The sequence below is a fragment of the Zootoca vivipara genome, chromosome 6 (assembly GCF_965207765.1).
Source record: "Zootoca vivipara chromosome 6, rZooViv2.hap1.1, whole genome shotgun sequence".
NCBI classification, from domain to species: domain Eukaryota; kingdom Metazoa; phylum Chordata; class Lepidosauria; order Squamata; family Lacertidae; genus Zootoca; species Zootoca vivipara.
In genome coordinates, this window is record NC_142589.1 from 39,952,394 (window position 1) to 39,970,985 (window position 18,592).

Genomic DNA, 18,592 nt, shown 5'->3' on the forward strand with positions numbered 1-18,592 from the left:
TTGCTAAGTACTGTACTATCTAAGTACTGTACTGCAACTTGCTGCTGCTGTCCATGGTTTCAAATGGGACTTTCCTAGCCCTACCTCGAGATGCCATCAGGGATGCATGCAAAGCAGATGTTTCTCCCCTGAGCTGTGGCCCGCCCCTCCCCCTTCAACAAAACAGGGTCAGGAGAGAGGGAGATGAGCTCCATTTTCTTCCCCGAAATAGGCTTCCCCCATGGTGTCCCAACAGCGCTCAAGTCAGGCAAGACTGGTGGCTTAAGAGGAAAAAATGAAGTGTTACAGAGAAATTGTGATGGGAACCAAAACCCAAATTTCACCATTATAATCACCCTGTATTCCAGGGGTAGCCAACATTACACTCTTCATGTGTTCTGGACTGCAACTCCCATCATCCCTGACCGTTGGGCATGTGGGCTGGGACTGATTTGACTTCTAGTCCAAAACATCTGGAGGGCAGTAAATTGGCAACCTCTGCCTAATTTCAGTTCAGATTTCTTGGTGCCATCACACATGTAATAAAAGCAGCAAGAGCCACACTGAAGTGGGAAGTAGAGTGGGTTATTGTTCATAAATGCTTCCGCCACAACAAAACAGCTAGCCTTTAAGGCAGCACAACATTCTTTTGTTGGTTTTGTTGAGAGAAAGTTAAGTGGGAGATGGAATAGAATGGAGGACAAAAGAGAACCACAAATATGAAGGCACCTGCCAAATCTCTTCCTCCCTTCCCAGCTGACATCAGGCACCTGCTCCTTCACATTCTCACTGCCTCACTTTGGAGAACATCCTGCCTTGGAAAGGAGGGCTTTGAAGGCTCCACACTTACACACCATTTTGTGGGGGCTCCATTTATTATAGACTACTAGTGAATTCATTATCCAGCCACCAGACATTTTGTAGGCAGAATAGCACCATCCGAGGGAGGTACCAGCAGGTGTGGGATAATCCTAAAATATGCAGAAATGCAAGGGGGGGTGTATAAAACAACACAAAACCCTTTTATAAAAAATAATAATAAAGGGGGAGAAAGTCCCCAGAAGTGCTTAGTGAGACCTGAGCATGCTGTGGGGGCACAGAATGCTGGTTGGCTCTTTGGAGGAATGGAAGGGAATGAGTGGAAACCTGAACAAGAGCACTTCACACTGCAACACTTTTTAACAATAGTGGTGCAACAATAAAACTGCTAGCACATTTGCAAAGCTGAGCAGCATCCAGTATGGTTTCAAATAGGATGGGGGACCACATGTTGTGATTCCAGCATTGCAGGGGATTGGACTAAATGACCCTCAGGGTCCCTTCCAACTCTGCAATTCTATGATTCATATATATATTCTGTTGTGGTCATTTATGTTGCTATGTGACAGGTTTTTCCTCTGTCTCAATTGTTTTTCCTCTTCTTGGGTTCTCTGGTGTTCCTGTATTTTTGTTTTGGGATTTCCTTCCTTGAAAAATCAATAAAAACCATGTTTAAAAAAAATGTCTTGTGGATATAAACCAGGCAGGTCAGCCTGCACAAATTCAACCAGATTTATAATTGTCTTCAGGATCACGTTTGGGAAATGAAAAAAATTAATTTCTAAGATGCTGGTGCAACAGCAACAGCAACTTCAACTAACACAGTCAATGACAACTTTTAACACATGCTCAGGGTTTTAAGAAAGGAGCCCTGAACATGCAGGATGTCTGCACTCTAACTCCCTCCTCAGAACCAGACAGCTTCTTGAGTGTTTACCATCATAACTGCTATTCCAGACAGATTAGTTTCCAAGACAACAAGATCTGAACCTTGGATTTACAGCGAGGGAGAACTGAGATACATGCATATATCTTGTTCCCTTATCATCTAAATTCAACAGACACAAGAACAGACCCAAGCCTGTCAGCCAGTCTTCAGAGAATCACCCATACAACCAATTTAACTGCTGGCTGCATTTTTTCTTTTTGCATTGATGTTTTTTAGGCTTTTATGTTCTCTCAGATACATATGTAGGCAAAAAACTGTTGACCAAACATTGCTAGAAAACTAATTTTAAAGAAACATGATTATGCATATCTGTTTACGAGACTCTTTCCAAAACAGGGTAAGTCACCTGACCTTAGCAAAAACAGCCTTGATCTCAGCAAACAGTCAAACTGGTGAGGACTGTGGACAGCCTAGTAACAGACGAGAAAAACCCTGGAGGGTTAGTTTCAAACTGTCAAGATATGTAACTGAAGATTATACAAGAACTGGGTTTATTCAGTGCTTAGGCCTGAGGGGTTCAGAGCCATACTCTAAACCCCCAAAGTTTAGAAAACTGCAATCTCAAGACAAGCGACTAGTTTTACACTAGATGTTACTTATGATGCCAAAATTTCCTTTAAGAAGCTATACTTCTTGACCTCCCATGAAGAAAGGCAACATCAAAATTATCTTAATAGATAACTTTAGCTTCATGGCTGTCCTTCCCCTTAACATACTAGATTCAAACTTAAGGGATAATTAGGGGGAGTATGTGAGAAGGTAGGGAATTATCCCAGCACAATGCCTGTCTTGTGCTGCTTGCTTGCATTGTTTCAAGCTTCAGAGCAAATGAAAAAGCACAAACCTAAAAGGTATCCTCATCTCTTGTTTCAACCCTAGAGACACAATTTCCTTCAGCTTCCTTCTCTCCCTTAGTGTTGATGCCAACCTGCTTGCACTTAGAACATAGCAAGCTTTTCTGGTACAAAGTTGGCGAAAGGGCAACTAGCTTTGTACCACACCAGCTTCTTGGAGTTCTACGCTCAAATAGGACATTAAGAGCAGAAGGGCAGGCGAGCGATGGCCAGTTCCAGCTTTGTCAGAAGTAGCAGAATCAGTCAGGAAAACAAGGCCGCTGACCAGAGTAATTGGAGAGTTCTTTATTACAGATCAGGCAGATTAAAAAGGCAGACAGTTAGGACTATGTAAACCAGAAGACTGAAACAAAAATGTACCCATTTAACCGTTTCAAAAAAACCATGTACTGAAGGAAGAAGCTGAAGGAAAACACCTGAGAAGAGGCAGGTGTGCCGCCGTTCCCAGTCTGCGCTGTGCTGGTGGAGCCATTTCTCTTGCTGGTCTCCTGCTAAAGAGGAATGTTGACAGCATGCCATCTCATTCTGCTGGTACTTAATGGGACAGGCTGGCATGGGTCAGAGGCACCATCACAACGAACCACAAGCTGCTGGATGAAAAGTGACTCATGGTCAATGGTGACAGAAATGACATGCCATGGAATGGCAGGATGTTGCTGTTTCTACAGTTACAAGAAAGATAACAGTGGGCCCCACCAAATTCCCGCTTGGCTTTGCAGACACCAGGGCTGCTGGACTGACTGATACAAGTGAAGGACAATATCTAGGTGTTCATCAGAATTTAGTAAAACCCCACCATTTTCAGTGGCAAGGCATGGTTTCCAGTCCTAAAGGCTCAGCAAGGTCAAATCAGGAGGATTTCCCATCCATCACGTAGTAGCGATACATCAATCCCAAGACTATGGCTCCCAAAACAGGGATCAGCCAGACTGTCCAGAAACTGAGGAAAAAGGAAAGGGGGGTATAAAGTTACATTTACGTTAAATGCACTTAAAACAGGAGAGCTCTTTTCTAGAATCTTTTTCTGTCATAGTTCTGTGAGCAAAGTCTTAACAATTCTATCCATTCATTTATAGGTACAGATAAAAACCTAAGGCAGTTCATTCCTACCCAATAAGTATGGTTGCTTCAGAACTTTCCACTAGTTTCAGCCTGCATGTGGGCTACCAGTTAAATACTATACATTATCATGGCTGAGTGAGGAATCTCATACAACACGGGAGCAGCAAAGATAGCACAAGATTAGGAACTGGCCTTAGTCAAAGGTGGGTGGATTTATCTCATTTAAAAATAAAATATTTATAGGACTTCATTAAATTAGACTGCAACTCAACAACATGCCCACCTCTCCTTGACTAATTTTGACGGTCCTTCCACAGATCACAGTATGTAACAACAAAGACTAGAATGATGCATGATTAAGATGCTGGTGCAGGAGGCTGATCCATACAAAGGTTGAAGAACCATAGATCTATTTAGACACCAGCTGACTTAGAGAAAGCTTGTTTGTTTACTCTATTGGCAGAGCAGAATACCATACCTTGATTCTTTCGAGGGAGACTTGTTTGGAACCTGAGAAGACAAAACAAACACACAAAACAAACACACATTTTGTGTACATTTTATAAAACATGCAAGCTGAAATTATAGGCTACGAAATGGTCTGGTTCGCATGTGCATGGCAACCTATGGGTTATGGCTTGCTATGAATATTTAGCATGGCCTGGCTGGACAAATAAACCACCAGGCTTGACTTAGGAGTTTCCCCCCTCTCCCTTTCTAAACAAACCACATGCCTCAGTTTGCATGTAACACCAAGCCTTCTGGTTTGTTTGTTTCTGTGCTAACCAGGTTGGAGTAAAGTGGGAGTGATTGAGCAGCCTGCACCAGCTTTCTGCTCATTTACAATATACCATGGTTTACTGCTTACTGTGACATATGACCAGTCTAATTTGAGCAAAGGTGGGTACTAGCATTGAGATGACCCTGGAAGAGGGAACAAATGGGAGGATTGTTTTCTGGATATTCATTCTCTGCCCTGATTCTTCACCTATTCATTTACTCTCTCAACATGTTCCATTCTTCCCAACAACTATGTCTGGGCACACATTTAGTTTCTCTTCAGTCCCTCTTCCACGTTCTATAAGTACTTGGGCACTTTTCATAGGGAAGCTCTTCAGGCATCCCCAACCTTCGGCCCTCCAGATGTTTTGGACTACAATTCCCATCATCCCTGACCACTGGTCCTGTTAGCTAGGGATCATGGGAGTTGTAGGCCGAAACATCTGGAGGGCCAAAGGTTGGGGATGCCTGTCTCAGACAATCACTGTTTGCCAGTTGCTGTGTGTTCCTTTGCTTTCTTATTTGCTGCTGTTATCAGTAAGGTTCCTCTCCATGACTACAAGGCTCAGTCACCAAGCAGAGACTTCCCATAACAATACAATCCATATGTTGTGCAGCTTTTTTGCCCTTGCTTGTTGGCCTGAATTTTGAGTTCCCCACTGTTCACCATCCAGACATGTCTTAACAGCAACTCTATGTAAAGGACACAGCTTGGTATCCTTAAGACACATTCCACACACTGGCTTAGCCTCACACCCAGCAGCCACACATGCACTCTTCATTACAAGCACAACACTTGGCCTCAATTCAAAATGAGACATCATGAAAAGCCAGCCTGAGCAATTGCCTCTCCATGCAACGGAGGGAAGTTACAAAAAGGTGTCTTTGCCTTTAAGATGTGAATAGTTCCCTTATTGCAAAGCTGCAATTGCCAAGTGACAGCAGCATCATTGTGAAAAGGGCTGTCTAAAGCAGTGCTGTTCATCCGCCAAATCTCCTAGCCAAGCATGAAGAGAAGCCAATTGTTAAACATGCACATAACTCCTTAATGAGATTCCATTTAACACTCCCAGCACCAGTGCCAGCCCTAAGCCTTCCTTTGGAACCCATCCCATGTGTCTCCAATCTGTTGCTTGAGCTCTGAGCAGCAATGCTAAAGGGGTGCTTGCTGAAAGAATATAACTTCTTTGCTTTACCAAGTTCAGGTAGCCTTTCTATACATCCAGTGCAAGCAGCTTGACCACAAAGTGTGGCTGGCATTCTCTCTTGTACCTCATGTTTGGCAGATCCAGGACAGGAGACCTCTTTGATTCTTGTAGCAAAGATAAGAAACTGGGATGGTGCAAAAAAAGCCCAGGGGAGAGGAGAATCTTCTTATCCAACTCCCCTTGGAGGATGCAGGCACAAGCCAAGAGGGATTGTATTGCAAGAAGTGACTATCGAATACTTGTTCTTAATTAATTTATAATTTGTATTCACTTTTAGAAAACCATATGTATTTACAAAAGAAAAGTTAACAAAAAATAAAGAAATTGCAAGTATTACATTAAAAATAATGGTATATATTATTTCATCTCTAATAAATATTTTGGATCATGTCAAGAATGTGCCTTGTTATACCTATGTTCAATAAACATTGCCCAATTCTGTCTGAACTTATTAAGTTTCTACAGAAACAAAAACAGAACCTTGTTTTTAACTTATTAAAATTACGATGGCCTGTGGCAGTGCAAATAAATACACTGACCATGAAAAATGTTGTTGTGAGTCTAAGACACGAAGCACAGAAGCAATTTGCTTGCAGTACCGTACTGTGTGGTAGGTTACATGACTGCTGTTTGCATAGCTGCCAAGTTATCCCTTTTTTAAAGGGATTTTCCATTATGCTGAATAGGCTTCCTCGTGAGAAAAGGGAAAACCTGGCAGCTATGTGTTTGTTTCTACATGCAAAGGTTATTGAAAAAGGGAAGGCTACAAGAAGACTGGGAGAGTTGCCCCACCCCCACTCAGTATAACAGCATACAGCAACCAACTGTGCTAGCTAGGGATGATGTGGGTTGTAGTCCAAAATATCTAGAGGACATCAGGATGGGGAAGGCTTAAATACAGAATATCAGAGCAGATATCAAAGATGGAAGTACTACTGCCAGAACAAGGAATTTTTACCTGCCTCTAGGAGTTGCCCTACTTCTGTCGATCAAAGAGATTGTTCAAAACAGAAATTATGGATGACTACTTTCAGGGGGACTATATGACCAAGAGTCTTCCCATCATTTTTTCCCTATAAAATAGCCCAACATAAAGTGCAAAAAGAGATGCCCAAGAGAAATCCACTAATCTGCATTCAACCTACAGATTAAGCAATGCTATATTTCAGAGGCAGTGGCAATAAGACAGTTGCATTTTTGGTGAAAAGCTAAGAACCTTTTGAAAAGTTGAGAAGAGATGCTAAGAGACTTAAGGACCAACAACACTGAGCTGAATTCTATAGGCTGAGACAAAGCTGGAAGGACAATGCAGCAGACCGTCCAAGGTGCCCCTGTAAGTCAGAGAGGTCTGCTTTGGAAACCAAGCAAAGCCTTTCGCAAACAGAAACTTGCCGCACCACCAAAGAAACCCAATCCATGAGGGGGAAGGGTGCTGTTCCAGTAAGGGCAATTTAGAAATCGCCACATTTTTGGGTGGCTACTCATGACAATGACATCAGCAGAGAGAAAGACAGCACAAACAGAGAAGTATTAAGAAGAGATCCAAGTCAATATCAAGTCAATCTAATCAAAGGCTTTCTGTGAAGAAAGCACTATAGCCCTCAGTATTGAAGGCCCTCTCCAATGGATCCCTGTTGCAATTGTAAAAAGCCCCCTTCTCTCTACCCCAATCAGCTCTCTCCCTCCCCTTCACCATATTCCAAGTCTGCCCATTTTGTATGAGCTGATTTCTTGTGACCTTCTCCACATACCAAGCCGCCTCCTGCCATGCCACTATCGGGGGCGGGGAGTAAAGGACCCCTGGATGGTTAAATCCAGTCAAAGGCAACTATGGGGTGTGGCGCTCATCTTGCTTCTTACTAACAGAGCCACTGTTTTCCACAGACAGTTTTCCAGGTCACGTGGCCAGCATGACTAAACGGCTTCTGGTGCAACGGGACACCGTGACGAGTACCAGAGTACATGGAAATGATGTTTACCTGCCTATCTACTCACACAGGTATGCTTTCGAGCATAGCATACTTTCGAGTATAGCATACTTTTGAGTGGGTGGCGCTGTGGTCTAAACCACTGAGCCTCTTTGGCTTGCCAATCAGAAGATCAGTGGTTTGAACCTGCGCAAGGGGGTGAGCTCCCATCGCTCTGTCCCAGCTCCTGCCAATGCTACTATCTATGCCTAGATCAAATTCCCACTCTCTGTTTGCAAAGGCTACTCCCTTCTCTTGAGTCCCTCCAGAAGAGTCACTTCTTTAGCAAAGGTTTTTCTGAGACCAGCTTCACTAGCTTGCATAGCTGCCCAACTCTATCCTGAAAACCTGAAACGCTTGTTTCATCATTTAGAAATCCAGATGGACACACTTTAACAAGCATCCTATGGCCACCTCATCAACTCATAGTCATTCTGCACAGAGAGCAAAGCAAGGTTGCTACTATGGCCATGGTTCCCATCCCAGCAAAGAGCTTGGTAGATTAAGCTACCCAGACCATCTCACAGCCCTTTCTAATTGTCAGTCAATTGAAACTTTTGCCCAATTCTTTCAAATAACTGGTCTACAAAAATCCTCAACAACTTTAGAAGGACTGCTTCTATTTGCAGCATTAGGACTCCCCAAAAACTAATAATAAAGGTAGTTCAGTTGTTCTCTTTGTAGTTACAGCATCACGTTTGTAAATTATCACCTTAGGAGCACCATGCACATGAAATTCCTTGCTGCTTCCCAAACAATCCAAGCTGTTCAGGCCCCTGCACTCAGGGATAGGTAGGAAAGTTGTTGCCTTGTACTGAAACAGACTATTCTAGTTCAGTTCTGTACAAATTGACTAATGGTAGTTCTACAGGGTTTCAGGCAAGGTGTGTGTGTCTTTTCCAGCCCCATCTGGAGATGCCAAAACTGAACCTAGGATTCTTGCATGCAAAGCAGATGCCCTACCACCAGGCTATGGCGGTCCTTCCTCCATGTCTCCTTACCCCTGGAAAAGACAATGCCTGCATTGACCCCCAGCTGGAGGGACCATTTTCCTTCTTTAGCCATGATAATTTTATTTTTTAAAAAGGAAAAAGCAGGAGTAAACACTACTAAACCCATCTAGTTTTCCCCTACAGAAGATATCATTAACTTTTGAGACTCACACAAGTTGCTTTTGCTGAGAATGCAGAAAACCAACACTGAAGAAGCAGCTAGAGAGGAAGAGGCGGCAGTGAGCAAGCAAAAGCAACCCCTTTGGTTAGGCCTGGCAGAGGACGAAAGGACACAAAACAGGCTCAAAGACAGGCTTGAGGAGCAGAGTGGGGAGGGGGGGGGTTACCTCAAGTTCTACAGAGGCAAAGGAGAAAGAAAACACAGTGGCCATTTAAATATGACATATATGCAAAGGGCTAGCACTCATTTGTCAGCTTTGCTACAAAAGGACCATGGTTCCTATGTAAACAGTCCAGAAAATTATGATGCGAACCATGCCATCAGGATCCTGAAAGGGGAAAACAGGACTCCCTTTCAGGGCATGTAAAGTGTAGGTGGGGGAATCAGTGTAAAGGCAGAGGACCAGAAACATCATCAGCTTCTTCCTCAATGTCAAAACCCTTCTTTTAGTAATTGATTCAAGTAAGCCATTAGACACTGCAGAGCAGACAGAAGTCGTTTGCAAATAATAGGGTATGCCTGGGCACATTTCTTCAGATGGGCCAACCAGGGCTTTGCCACCCACAATACTCCATGCCTCTCCTCAGGGAAAAAACCCCTCACTTGTCAGAAAGGAGTGACACCTGGACAAGATTTAAGTGAAACTCACTTTTTCTTTCTTTGCAATGTTCCTGCCACAAAAGTTTGCCTTGCATTCTTCTTATGAAAAAAAGTACAAGCTTGTTTGCATGCCTGTAGCATTTTGGTTTTTTCCTGTTTTTTTTCCCCAAAATGGGGACCTATACGTAGAAAACCCAGTAACTGTCATGTTGGCTTGCATCAAACTACAATAACCAAACTAGCCACGCTCATCTAGCTAACACACACACAAACACCCCACATATTTCCTTGTGCACTAGTCACTCTGAAACTTTAAATCTGGATGGTTCTATAAATGAAACTACTGCAATGTGTTTTTATGTTTGTAGGAAAAACATTGTGAAGACTCTTTTTCTCGCCCAGGTATCATAAATCACATAAAGGTATTGACTTTACAGCTTCCCAAGACACTAACACAACACATGAAGGACAGGGAGTGGGTGTTTCCCATATAAAGTCATTTCCAACTCTGGAACAAGAAGCAAGGCAGCAGAGAAGCTACTTAGGTCTTTTGTGAATAACCTGAGGTTGCTCCCTGGTGGCAGAGGGGCACATCTCTGGGCAAAGTGTATGCTAGGCTGACAGTGTAGCACAGAATCAAATGCTTAAGTTCTCAGGACAAATTCAACAAGTTGTTGGCTGGGACCTCATGCTCACCCCAAGCCTTTGTTGACACAAGTCAGGGAGCATGATGAGAGAGAGGATAATACACAGAATGGGCTTCGAGTTAGGTAGGAGAAATGTTATAATCCTTTCGTCGTAAATGATTGAACTGCTGGGCACCACACAGTGGGACTTGGGCAACTCACAGTGGCTGTGTTTACATAGCCAGCAGATGGCTCCCACTGTTCTCCAATCATGGGAACTGCTCTTCAATGACAGGCTCAGAATTCTCCCAACAACTGCAACACAGAGTTTGCCAGGTCAGCTCCCAGGAAGACTTGCTGGGAAGGGGCTGCTCAGGTATTCTGACGTGTTCCATACCTGGAGTGCTTTCAGCCCCACCCACTCAACCAGCTACAATTGAAATCTGTTGTGTGCAGAACAAGGAAATCCTCTCTCCTCCAGCAAAGGTAAACAGTCCTGAAACCTAGGACCTTTAACCCAGAACTTATTATCTTGTGAGGGAAGTAAGAAGAGCCCTGCAGCTACTGCTGGATCAGGCTGAAGGGGGCTCCTCTAGCCCAGCAGACTCTTTCCTACAGTGGCCAACCATATGACCCATCAAGAAGTTCCCAAGGGAGGGCAAGGGAGTTGGTAGTCCAGAGAGACTGAGCACCAGACCTTTTGCACCAGGCCCCAAATCTTCTGCCTCCTTTCCTATCAGTTATTTTAAAAACTTAACACACACAAACACACACACACAAACACACACACACACACACTGCCCAGAGACACCTACACATATAAATTAGCATATGCACATTTTCATTCCACATCCTTTAAAGACCTAACAACAACCCTATGTAAGACCAACAGTCCATTCTTATTCAACTTCCCCAGGAACTTGTACTCTGAGGAATATCACCTCTGAACACAGATAGGCATTAATCTGCCTGTACTGTGCTACAGACAATTTTACAGTCAAGTTTGAAGGCAGCATGGCACAGAACCACTGCAGAAGGAGAGTTTTTCATTGAACTGAAGCCCCAAGGTAGAAAGAGAGGACGTGAGAGGCAGAACACAAGACCTGCAGCCAGAACACCAGTGGCCTTGGGCTCTCTAGAGGAAAATGCCCACAGGCAGCACCCCCATTCCCACTCTGACCAATTAAGGGCAGAAACCAACCAAACACTCCTAGTGCAACAGGGCAGCTCTCATTGCAGCACCCTAACTATGTTCAGCCCTTTTGCCACTGCTGAAGTCAAAGTGAGGTGAGCTCTGCTCACCGAGGAGTAGGTGCATTCCACTAACACAACATGCCCATTCTCACTGCACCTTTTCAAGTGCCCCCAAACCTTTTCCATGCTAGAATGAAGGGAGGTAGGGGAGATCACCAGGATAGTGACTTACCTTGGAGGCATTAGGATTACGGTCACACTGTTGAGAGAAGGAAAGGAAGAGAAAGAAGAGAAAGGATGTTAAGCTCCTGGGAAAAAATCTTTCTGGCATGCAAGAAAGAGCCCAAGCCACCTGAGGTGCCTGGCATCCTTCACTTCTCACTCCCAGAAATGAACTGGGAGCAAAGTTCTTATTTAATGAAACCAGGATTTTAGAGCTGCCTTGCCAACCTGGTACTCTCTAGTTGTTTTGGATGACAACTCCCATCAGCCCCAGCTTGCATGGCCATACTACAGTATCTACTCCAACACAGTTGTGCTGGGAGTTGTAGTCTTAAACTGGAGGGCAGGAGGCGACCAAAGGCTGAGTTCAAGTCATTTGAGAGCACATGCTGCTACATTAGTCAGCTCCCCCACCCAAACCCACAACAAGCTCTTTGACAAAGGAGGCAAAGAATAGTTTGTGCCTCACCTTCTCTCTGGAGCTCCACAGCCTGTACCCAAAGGTGGATATTCTTATTAAATAAAAGCTACAAACATTCCCAATTTTTCCCCCATCCTAGGACCTCACCGGATGAACCTCTCCTATAAGGTATTGGTCAAGCATCTCTCGGGCATCCAAAGAGTGGCCGACATCTTCAAAGTTCTCAGTGGCATCTCTACCAGCTTGTTCAAGCAGAACCTCCTCTCCACCTGGATGCTGCAAAGAACAACAACATAGGAACTGTGAAAAAGAAAAGCAGCAAGAAAAATGCTTCCTCAGCATATACACAACTGACAACCCAAGGCATGTCTCACTGAACTCAGTGGGAATAATATCCAAGTAGACATGCAAAGGATTGCACTCAATTGAATCCTATACTTATCTACTCAGAATTAAGTCCTTATGAATTCAATGGGACTTGCTCTCAGGTAAGTGTAGTTGGATTGCAGTCTTAATGTCCCATCTCCACTATGGGAAGCCTCAAGAATTCCATCAGCTTCCTTAAACATGCTTGAAAAATTAAGTCCCTGGCCATCCAAGCACCTGGATTTTACTCCTCCTATCCATGGTCAGGAAATGTATTAATGTTGGTCCCTTAAACACACGTCCGGTACCTGGAGATTTATAGTACTGTATTTGTATTTTAATCATGTGCAGCCTTGAGTATTCTTTGATATAAATGTAAGCTAAAATAATAAATGAAATCAAATGCAGTGTTTTTCAGCACCACTTAAAACCCATCTGATTTTTAAAAACTGTATCCCTGATATTAACAGCCATTTTTCCACCCAAGGACACCCATCTGCTCTGGTGCAGAACAACTGTGGGAATCACCAGGTTGGTGAAGGGTAAGTTAAAGAGTGGGATGCAGGGTTGCCAGGATGAGCGAAGCTAGAATCGCTACGATTACTACAGTACTATGGTTCCACAGATGCAAGGAATGAACACGTTTTACATGCAAAAAGTCCCAGGTTCAATCCCTGCTGGCATCCTTGGTTAAAACAAAAACCCTTTACCTGATCCCAACATGGATAGTGGCAGGCTGGAAGACAGCATTCTCTAGGACAGCCCCATAGCTATTGAATTCCCTCCTCACATAGATGTGTCTACCTTCATTATACAGCTTTTGTCATTGTTGAAAATGTACCTCTTTATACAGGCCTTCAACATCTGATTATCTATCTATCTATCTATCTATCTATCTATCTATATGTCTGCATTAGTACTCAAATTGATATTTGGTCTTTTATTGCTTGTGTATATTTTTGTCTCGCTGGGCACCCTTAGAAGGAAGATATATAAAATCAATAAATGTTTTAGGGCTCACACTATACTTCTGATTCAAAGTTGTTTTTAACTATATTTTACATTGCTGCAACCCATCCTGGGACCTTATGGTGAAGGGCAGGTAAGAAATCTAAATAATAGCAATAATAGTGGACAGATACTTGCAACTGGAATAAATAGTGTGAGGCTAGGTAGTCAATTGCCCAATGTGCTAAAAGGAGAAGCTTCCTACACTATCTGCATTTTGCTTCCAATAGTTTGACTCCTGGTACCTCTCCCTTGGGTTGTAGATGCCACTGAATTTTGACAGAGCAGGAGCCACATATAGCATCTCAGGTCAGAGAGTACAATGCAGTCAAAACATGCCCAGGCACACCTTCAATGTGCTGGAAGGATCCCTGGGGTGGATTTTGCTCCCAGGGTAAAAAAAAGAAAAAAGAAGAAGAAGCCTCCAAGGGCGAGGCAGGGGGCAGAGGTGATGAGAGTAATCTCTGATTGACGTCATCAGCTTCCCCCTTTGGCAGCTCACATTTCTCCCCAGAATGACACAAGAGGTGTGGACACTGAAGGCCTTAGAAATGGACAACAAGCAAAAAGGGCTTGATTTAAGCCACCAGCAATTGACTTCTTTCATTTGTCTTTATGAACTGAAAGTTAAGGATGGGCATGGAAAGAAGCTAAGCAAAGCTTATTTGAGAATGGATAGTATTCATTCCTAACTAATCTCTCAGGCATTGAATCTGGTTTCCATACTACCAGAGAGGAGAGAGGAGACAAATACAAAGGTAGCTTTTGAATTGGGCTAGTGTGTGTCATGCTTCCTTAAGTTCTTGGTATCTTCTGGTTTTAAGTTTCTCCTTAAAGAACAGTTTTGGCATTCCATGTCACTTAGAAAAGCTGGATCAATAAGATAGATGATCTGATATACAGTCAGTTTGAGAAGTTGAATTCATCCACAGCCAAAAGGCCATTTACATCCAGAAAATTTTTCTCCAAGTCATCAAGCAGACAGTAGAGAACAGAGTGCCAAACCAAGTTGGAAAGTACCCAGCAAAGATGCCCCCACTCTAGGCAAGAATAGGAACCTACAGCTCTTTGCCGGAGCTAATGCTATTCAGACGTTTGATTTTAAATCTTCCAAAGTCTCATAGCAACTTGCATTTGGAGCAGGAGAACATAGTGAGCCCCTTCTCTTGGCACACAAGAGAAGGGGAACAGAAGCAAGCATTCCTGTGCACCCTCCCTTGAAATACATTATGGGTACCCAGCTGGTGTTCACAGGCAGCTCCTGAGCTACCCAGGAATTCAATTCCTAGCTTTCTGGAGCTCCAGGTCTCCCTCATTCCAATGTGCTTCTATCACATGAAGAGTCTAATGTCTCATTCTTTAATATGTATATTTGCTGCAACATTACTAAACAGAATTGGATTTATGTAATCCCTGCTGCAATTGGCAGGCTTCAAGGACTAAATCAGCATATAGCCCGTTGACATGACAAGCTGCTGGAGCCTCAGGAGCACAACACAATTATCTCTTTGCAAAGAGGCCTCCTCTGCTTTATGCAACAAGCCAGTGGTAGCACTTCAGGCTGAACCACAATCTCACTCATGCATCATGCAGCAAGAAAGCACAAGAAGTTTCAGGTTGAAGAACATTGTAGTACAATTGCTAAAATAGGCAGAAAGATCAATAAGTGATCATCCAAGACTACAGCAATTTTCAAGCAGTCCCATGGGAGAAGATGTTTGAGAACTACTGAACTAACAAGGAGTCTGAAAGGTACTATACACAGCTTCAACATAAGACCAACAGAAAGCACTTCTCTTTCCTAGTGAGCTCATCCATCCTTTCAAAACAGTAAAAGAGGCCTTGATTAAACTCACACACAGGCACACAAGTGTAAAGACATAGCTGGGTCTTCTCAGTGGTGGTCTCAATCCATTAGACTACCATACATAATCAAAGAGGCCAAAGCATGTAAGTAGCTAGTGATTGGCCTAAAAGCATTTTATATTAGGACAAACCTATGAGGCTCTTTTACAAATTTATGTTTTCATGACATTTCCTTTTATCTCTGTAATTACCAGTAGCTATAGATTTTTTTTAAAATGAAGCACTAATTACTTTAATATAGTTTTATTGTCTTGCGTTGCTTTTATGTAGTGATTGTTAACTGCTCTGGGTAGGCAATGAAAAGAGGTCTAGAAACCTAAGTGAAATAAACAGTAATTTAGACCACCCCACAGTCCTCAGTCTCCAGACTACTCTTTTTGCAGATGGTATTGCAATCTAGATCTGATTCAGAGTATGGTGTTGGATGTGCATTTACCAGAAACTTAAGACTTTTTCTTGTCTTGTCTTGTCTTAAGACACTGTGTACTGGTGGGAAGGGGAAAGAGGAAAGTGATCGTGTGTGTCTGTGTGCACACACAGTAATTCCACCCCCATCCCTCTTAATCAGTACTGCTGGGAAGTAAACAGCAACTTCAAAGTCAGAGAGAAGCCAGAATTGGGAATTAGCTCATAAGCAGTTGAGGAATTAATCAGACTTAAACCAATATTTTATGTTAGATACCAGGCACTGAAATATGGATAATTCCAATACAGTGGCCACTTCCTGCAAAGCTTACCTTGCTTTTTAAAGTACTGGCATCTATTAGGTATTTTGGAAAATGGTTTGTCTGTTTGCTATGCATTTGGACACCTCTTAAGACACTGTAACCAAATTTTGCACAATGGTTCCTGAGATCAAGGAGGCGTCTTTTATCTTTGTTTGGGTACAATGGGAAGCCATTTGAAATCAAGATGCCACACAGAACTGAACCTTTCAAAACTGCACTGATGTTTTGATTTCTTAGAATTCCTGAGCAATTCCAGGTACAAGGCTGCTAGTAGTTAATAATCATTTCTATAAGCATTTTAGTGCGCCAAATAGTTGAAAATCCTTTTCATATAAATGTTCACATCAACCCTGTGAGGTCCTAAATCTTAATAAGAGGCTGCACCGTAAGATATGTTCACACAGAGGGTTAGCTGAATTTTGCAAACCCTTAACGAGCATTTGTTCCTATCCTGTTCTCATTTAGAGGAGTCTATAAGCAGTTGTGTGTGCCTACAAAGCTGCCATGTGGTCAACCCACTGGGTCCACTATCCTAATACTGTCTGCTTCAAGAGGAGGGGACACTTGCAGCCTTCTAGAAATTGTTGGACTGCCAGTGTGACATAGTTGTCGGTGTGTTGAACTAGGTCAGGGGTCAGCAAAACTTTTTCAGCAGGGGGCCGGTCCACTGTCCCTCAGACCTTGTGGGGGGCCAGACTATATTTTGAAAAAATATATGAACAAATTCCTATGCCCCACAAATAACCCAGAGATGCATTTAAAATAAAAGGACACATTCTACTCATGTAAAACCATGCTGATTTCCGGACCGTCCGCAGGCCAGATTTAGAAGGCGATTGGGCTGCATCCGTCCCCCGGGCCTTAGTTTGGGGACCCCTGAACTAGGTCATGGGAAACCAGGGTTCAAATTTTCACTTGGCTATGAAGCTCCCTGGGTGACACTGGGCCATTCACTCAACCTAACCTACTAACAGGGGTGTTGTGGGGATTAAATGAGGAGCGGGAGAACCATGTAAGCCACCTTGAGCTCCATGGAGAAAAAAGTGATATATAAATGTAATAAAGAAGTAAATAAATGAGTTCCTATTATCCCAGGCCACTGGGATAATTAGGCCATTAGGGTTGATGGGAGTTGAGAGCCTGAAAATACTTACAGGGCCTCAGATAATTTCCTGTCCTCCCCTTCATCTGAAGTGACATGCAGTGGATCTCCAAGGCTTTTCCCAGCCTTTCCCCCTGACACTGGCCATCCAATATCTCAGGCAAGAGTGTACCACCCCTTAAACTGGAGGTGCTGCAGACTGAATCTGCAGGCTTCCTACATGCAAAGCATTTGTTTTACCTCCATTCCCTCATGTGGGTCTTTCACTTGACTTTGGCTGACTAGATTTACTCTCTGTGTATTGCTACTTTTTATGTATACATTTTTAACATTTTCAAAGGATAACTGAGGAAACTCAGCCCACTGAAGTTGTGGGGAGGGGGTGAACCTGCCCACAGTCTTAGAAGGAAGACAAGAGATGCTATGGCAAAGCAACGCCCTGTGTCTGTCAGGAGCTGGAGGAAGTTAGCCTGGACATTATGACGTTGTGTTCTGCCTTTCCCAACCTACAGGCTGCTTGTGTTGAAAGTCCAGGAGGCTGGAAGAGGTTCCGTCGGGGCCTAGCCCCAATGTTTAGCCTGCAGGCTAGCCTTTTCCAGCCCCCTCACCCCGCCCGGCAGAGGCCAGCTGGGGTCTTCCCTTTCGGCCCTTCCAGGCCTGGTTGGGGCCTTCATGACCTCTGCAAGGCCCCGCATCTCCCTCCTTGCTCCCAGGAAGTCCCTGGGCAGGAATGGATCCACCCACAAGCCCCCGCTCCCGTATCACGGAAAACAGCCCCCTCCTGAGGGTGGGGGGCTCATTTGCATAAATTAGCATAGCCACCTCGCTGAGGAATCGGGTCACGTCATAGACGCGCCCGCTGATGACCAGCCAGGTCTCCTTGTCGGTGTTTCGCTTCGCCACTTCGTCCAGGGTGAAGACGGGGCCCCTTTCGCGCGTCTCCGGCGCGTCCCCGCCGCTACCGTGCTCCTTCATCGACCCCATTCAGACTCGCCCGCCTCGACGGAAGGGGATCTTGGGCTTCCGCGGCCGCCGTATCTTAGGCCACGCCCACTCACCAGCCAGGTGGAGAGGCGGGGGTGGGATGAGGTGAAGGAGGGCATAGTTCTCAGAGGCCAATCGGAACGACGCGCCGTTGGCTTTGTCAGCCAATGAAATAGTCTACTTTCAGAAGGCGGCCGACGGGGGTAGGAAAGAAGGGATTTTTTCTCTTAGTAAACACGTACGACTCACTAGAATGTGCTTCATACGGGACTTTTGAGAGGAATGGCATAAGCGTGGACAGGCAGATAGCCTGTATGGAAAGGATGGGTTGATTGATATCTTCCCACTCTTCAATATAAATTATATACACGTACACTTAAGTCTGAGAAGCTGATACACTAATATATACTCAAAACAATGTTAAAAAGCATAAAAGCATAACCATTTTAACACAGATTGAAAATAATAAAACTTAAAACATATAAAGGTAACTATATATGTCTAGATAGGCTTACCAAAACAAAAAGTCTCTCAGCAGTCAAATAGATAAGAGGATGTCTACCTTATGACAGTGGGTATGTGTAAGTACTCTGCTGGCAGGGAGGTTTTCTGGATCCAGGAAGGGGACTGTCAATATTACCTAGGAATATTTTAAAATAAGTGAATGAGAAAATGAGTTCTATC

The 18,592-nt window shown here is 43.8% G+C and overlaps 1 protein-coding gene across 3 annotated transcripts; it reads right to left on the reverse strand.

The window, feature by feature from the left end:
• Positions 1-2,871: 2,871 nt before the first annotated feature.
• CYB5B (cytochrome b5 type B) lies at positions 2,872-17,936 on the reverse strand. 3 transcript variants are annotated; one of them, XR_004692736.3, is made up of 6 exons: positions 17,747-17,936; positions 12,002-12,130; positions 11,444-11,470; positions 4,142-4,173; positions 3,398-3,541; positions 2,872-3,188 (listed from the first exon to the last, which is right to left on the reverse strand). XR_004692736.3 is itself a non-coding variant. In XM_035117803.3 (5 exons), the coding sequence occupies exons 1-5, from the start codon at positions 17,906-17,908 to the stop codon at positions 3,451-3,453; spliced, it is 441 nt and encodes a 146-aa protein (XP_034973694.1). In that variant the 5' UTR covers positions 17,909-17,936; the 3' UTR covers positions 2,872-3,450. The 3 variants fall into 3 exon arrangements, 1 of the variants encoding a protein (XP_034973694.1); XR_004692737.3 differs by having other exon boundaries at positions 2,872-3,191; XM_035117803.3 differs by having other exon boundaries at positions 2,872-3,541.
• Between the last annotated feature and the right edge of the window lie 656 nt (positions 17,937-18,592).

Coding starts and splice junctions, on each gene's coding strand:
- CYB5B (XM_035117803.3), bottom strand. CDS start 17,908: ATGGGGTCGATGAAGGAGCACGGTAGCGGCGGGGACGCGCCGGAGACG. Junction 12,131..17,746: donor TGACCCGATTCCTCAGCGAG/GTGGCTATGCTA, acceptor TGTTCTTTGCAG/CATCCAGGTGGAGAGGAGGT. Junction 11,471..12,001: donor TTATAGGAGAGGTTCATCCG/GTGAGGTCCTAG, acceptor TTCTCTCAACAG/TGTGACCGTAATCCTAATGC.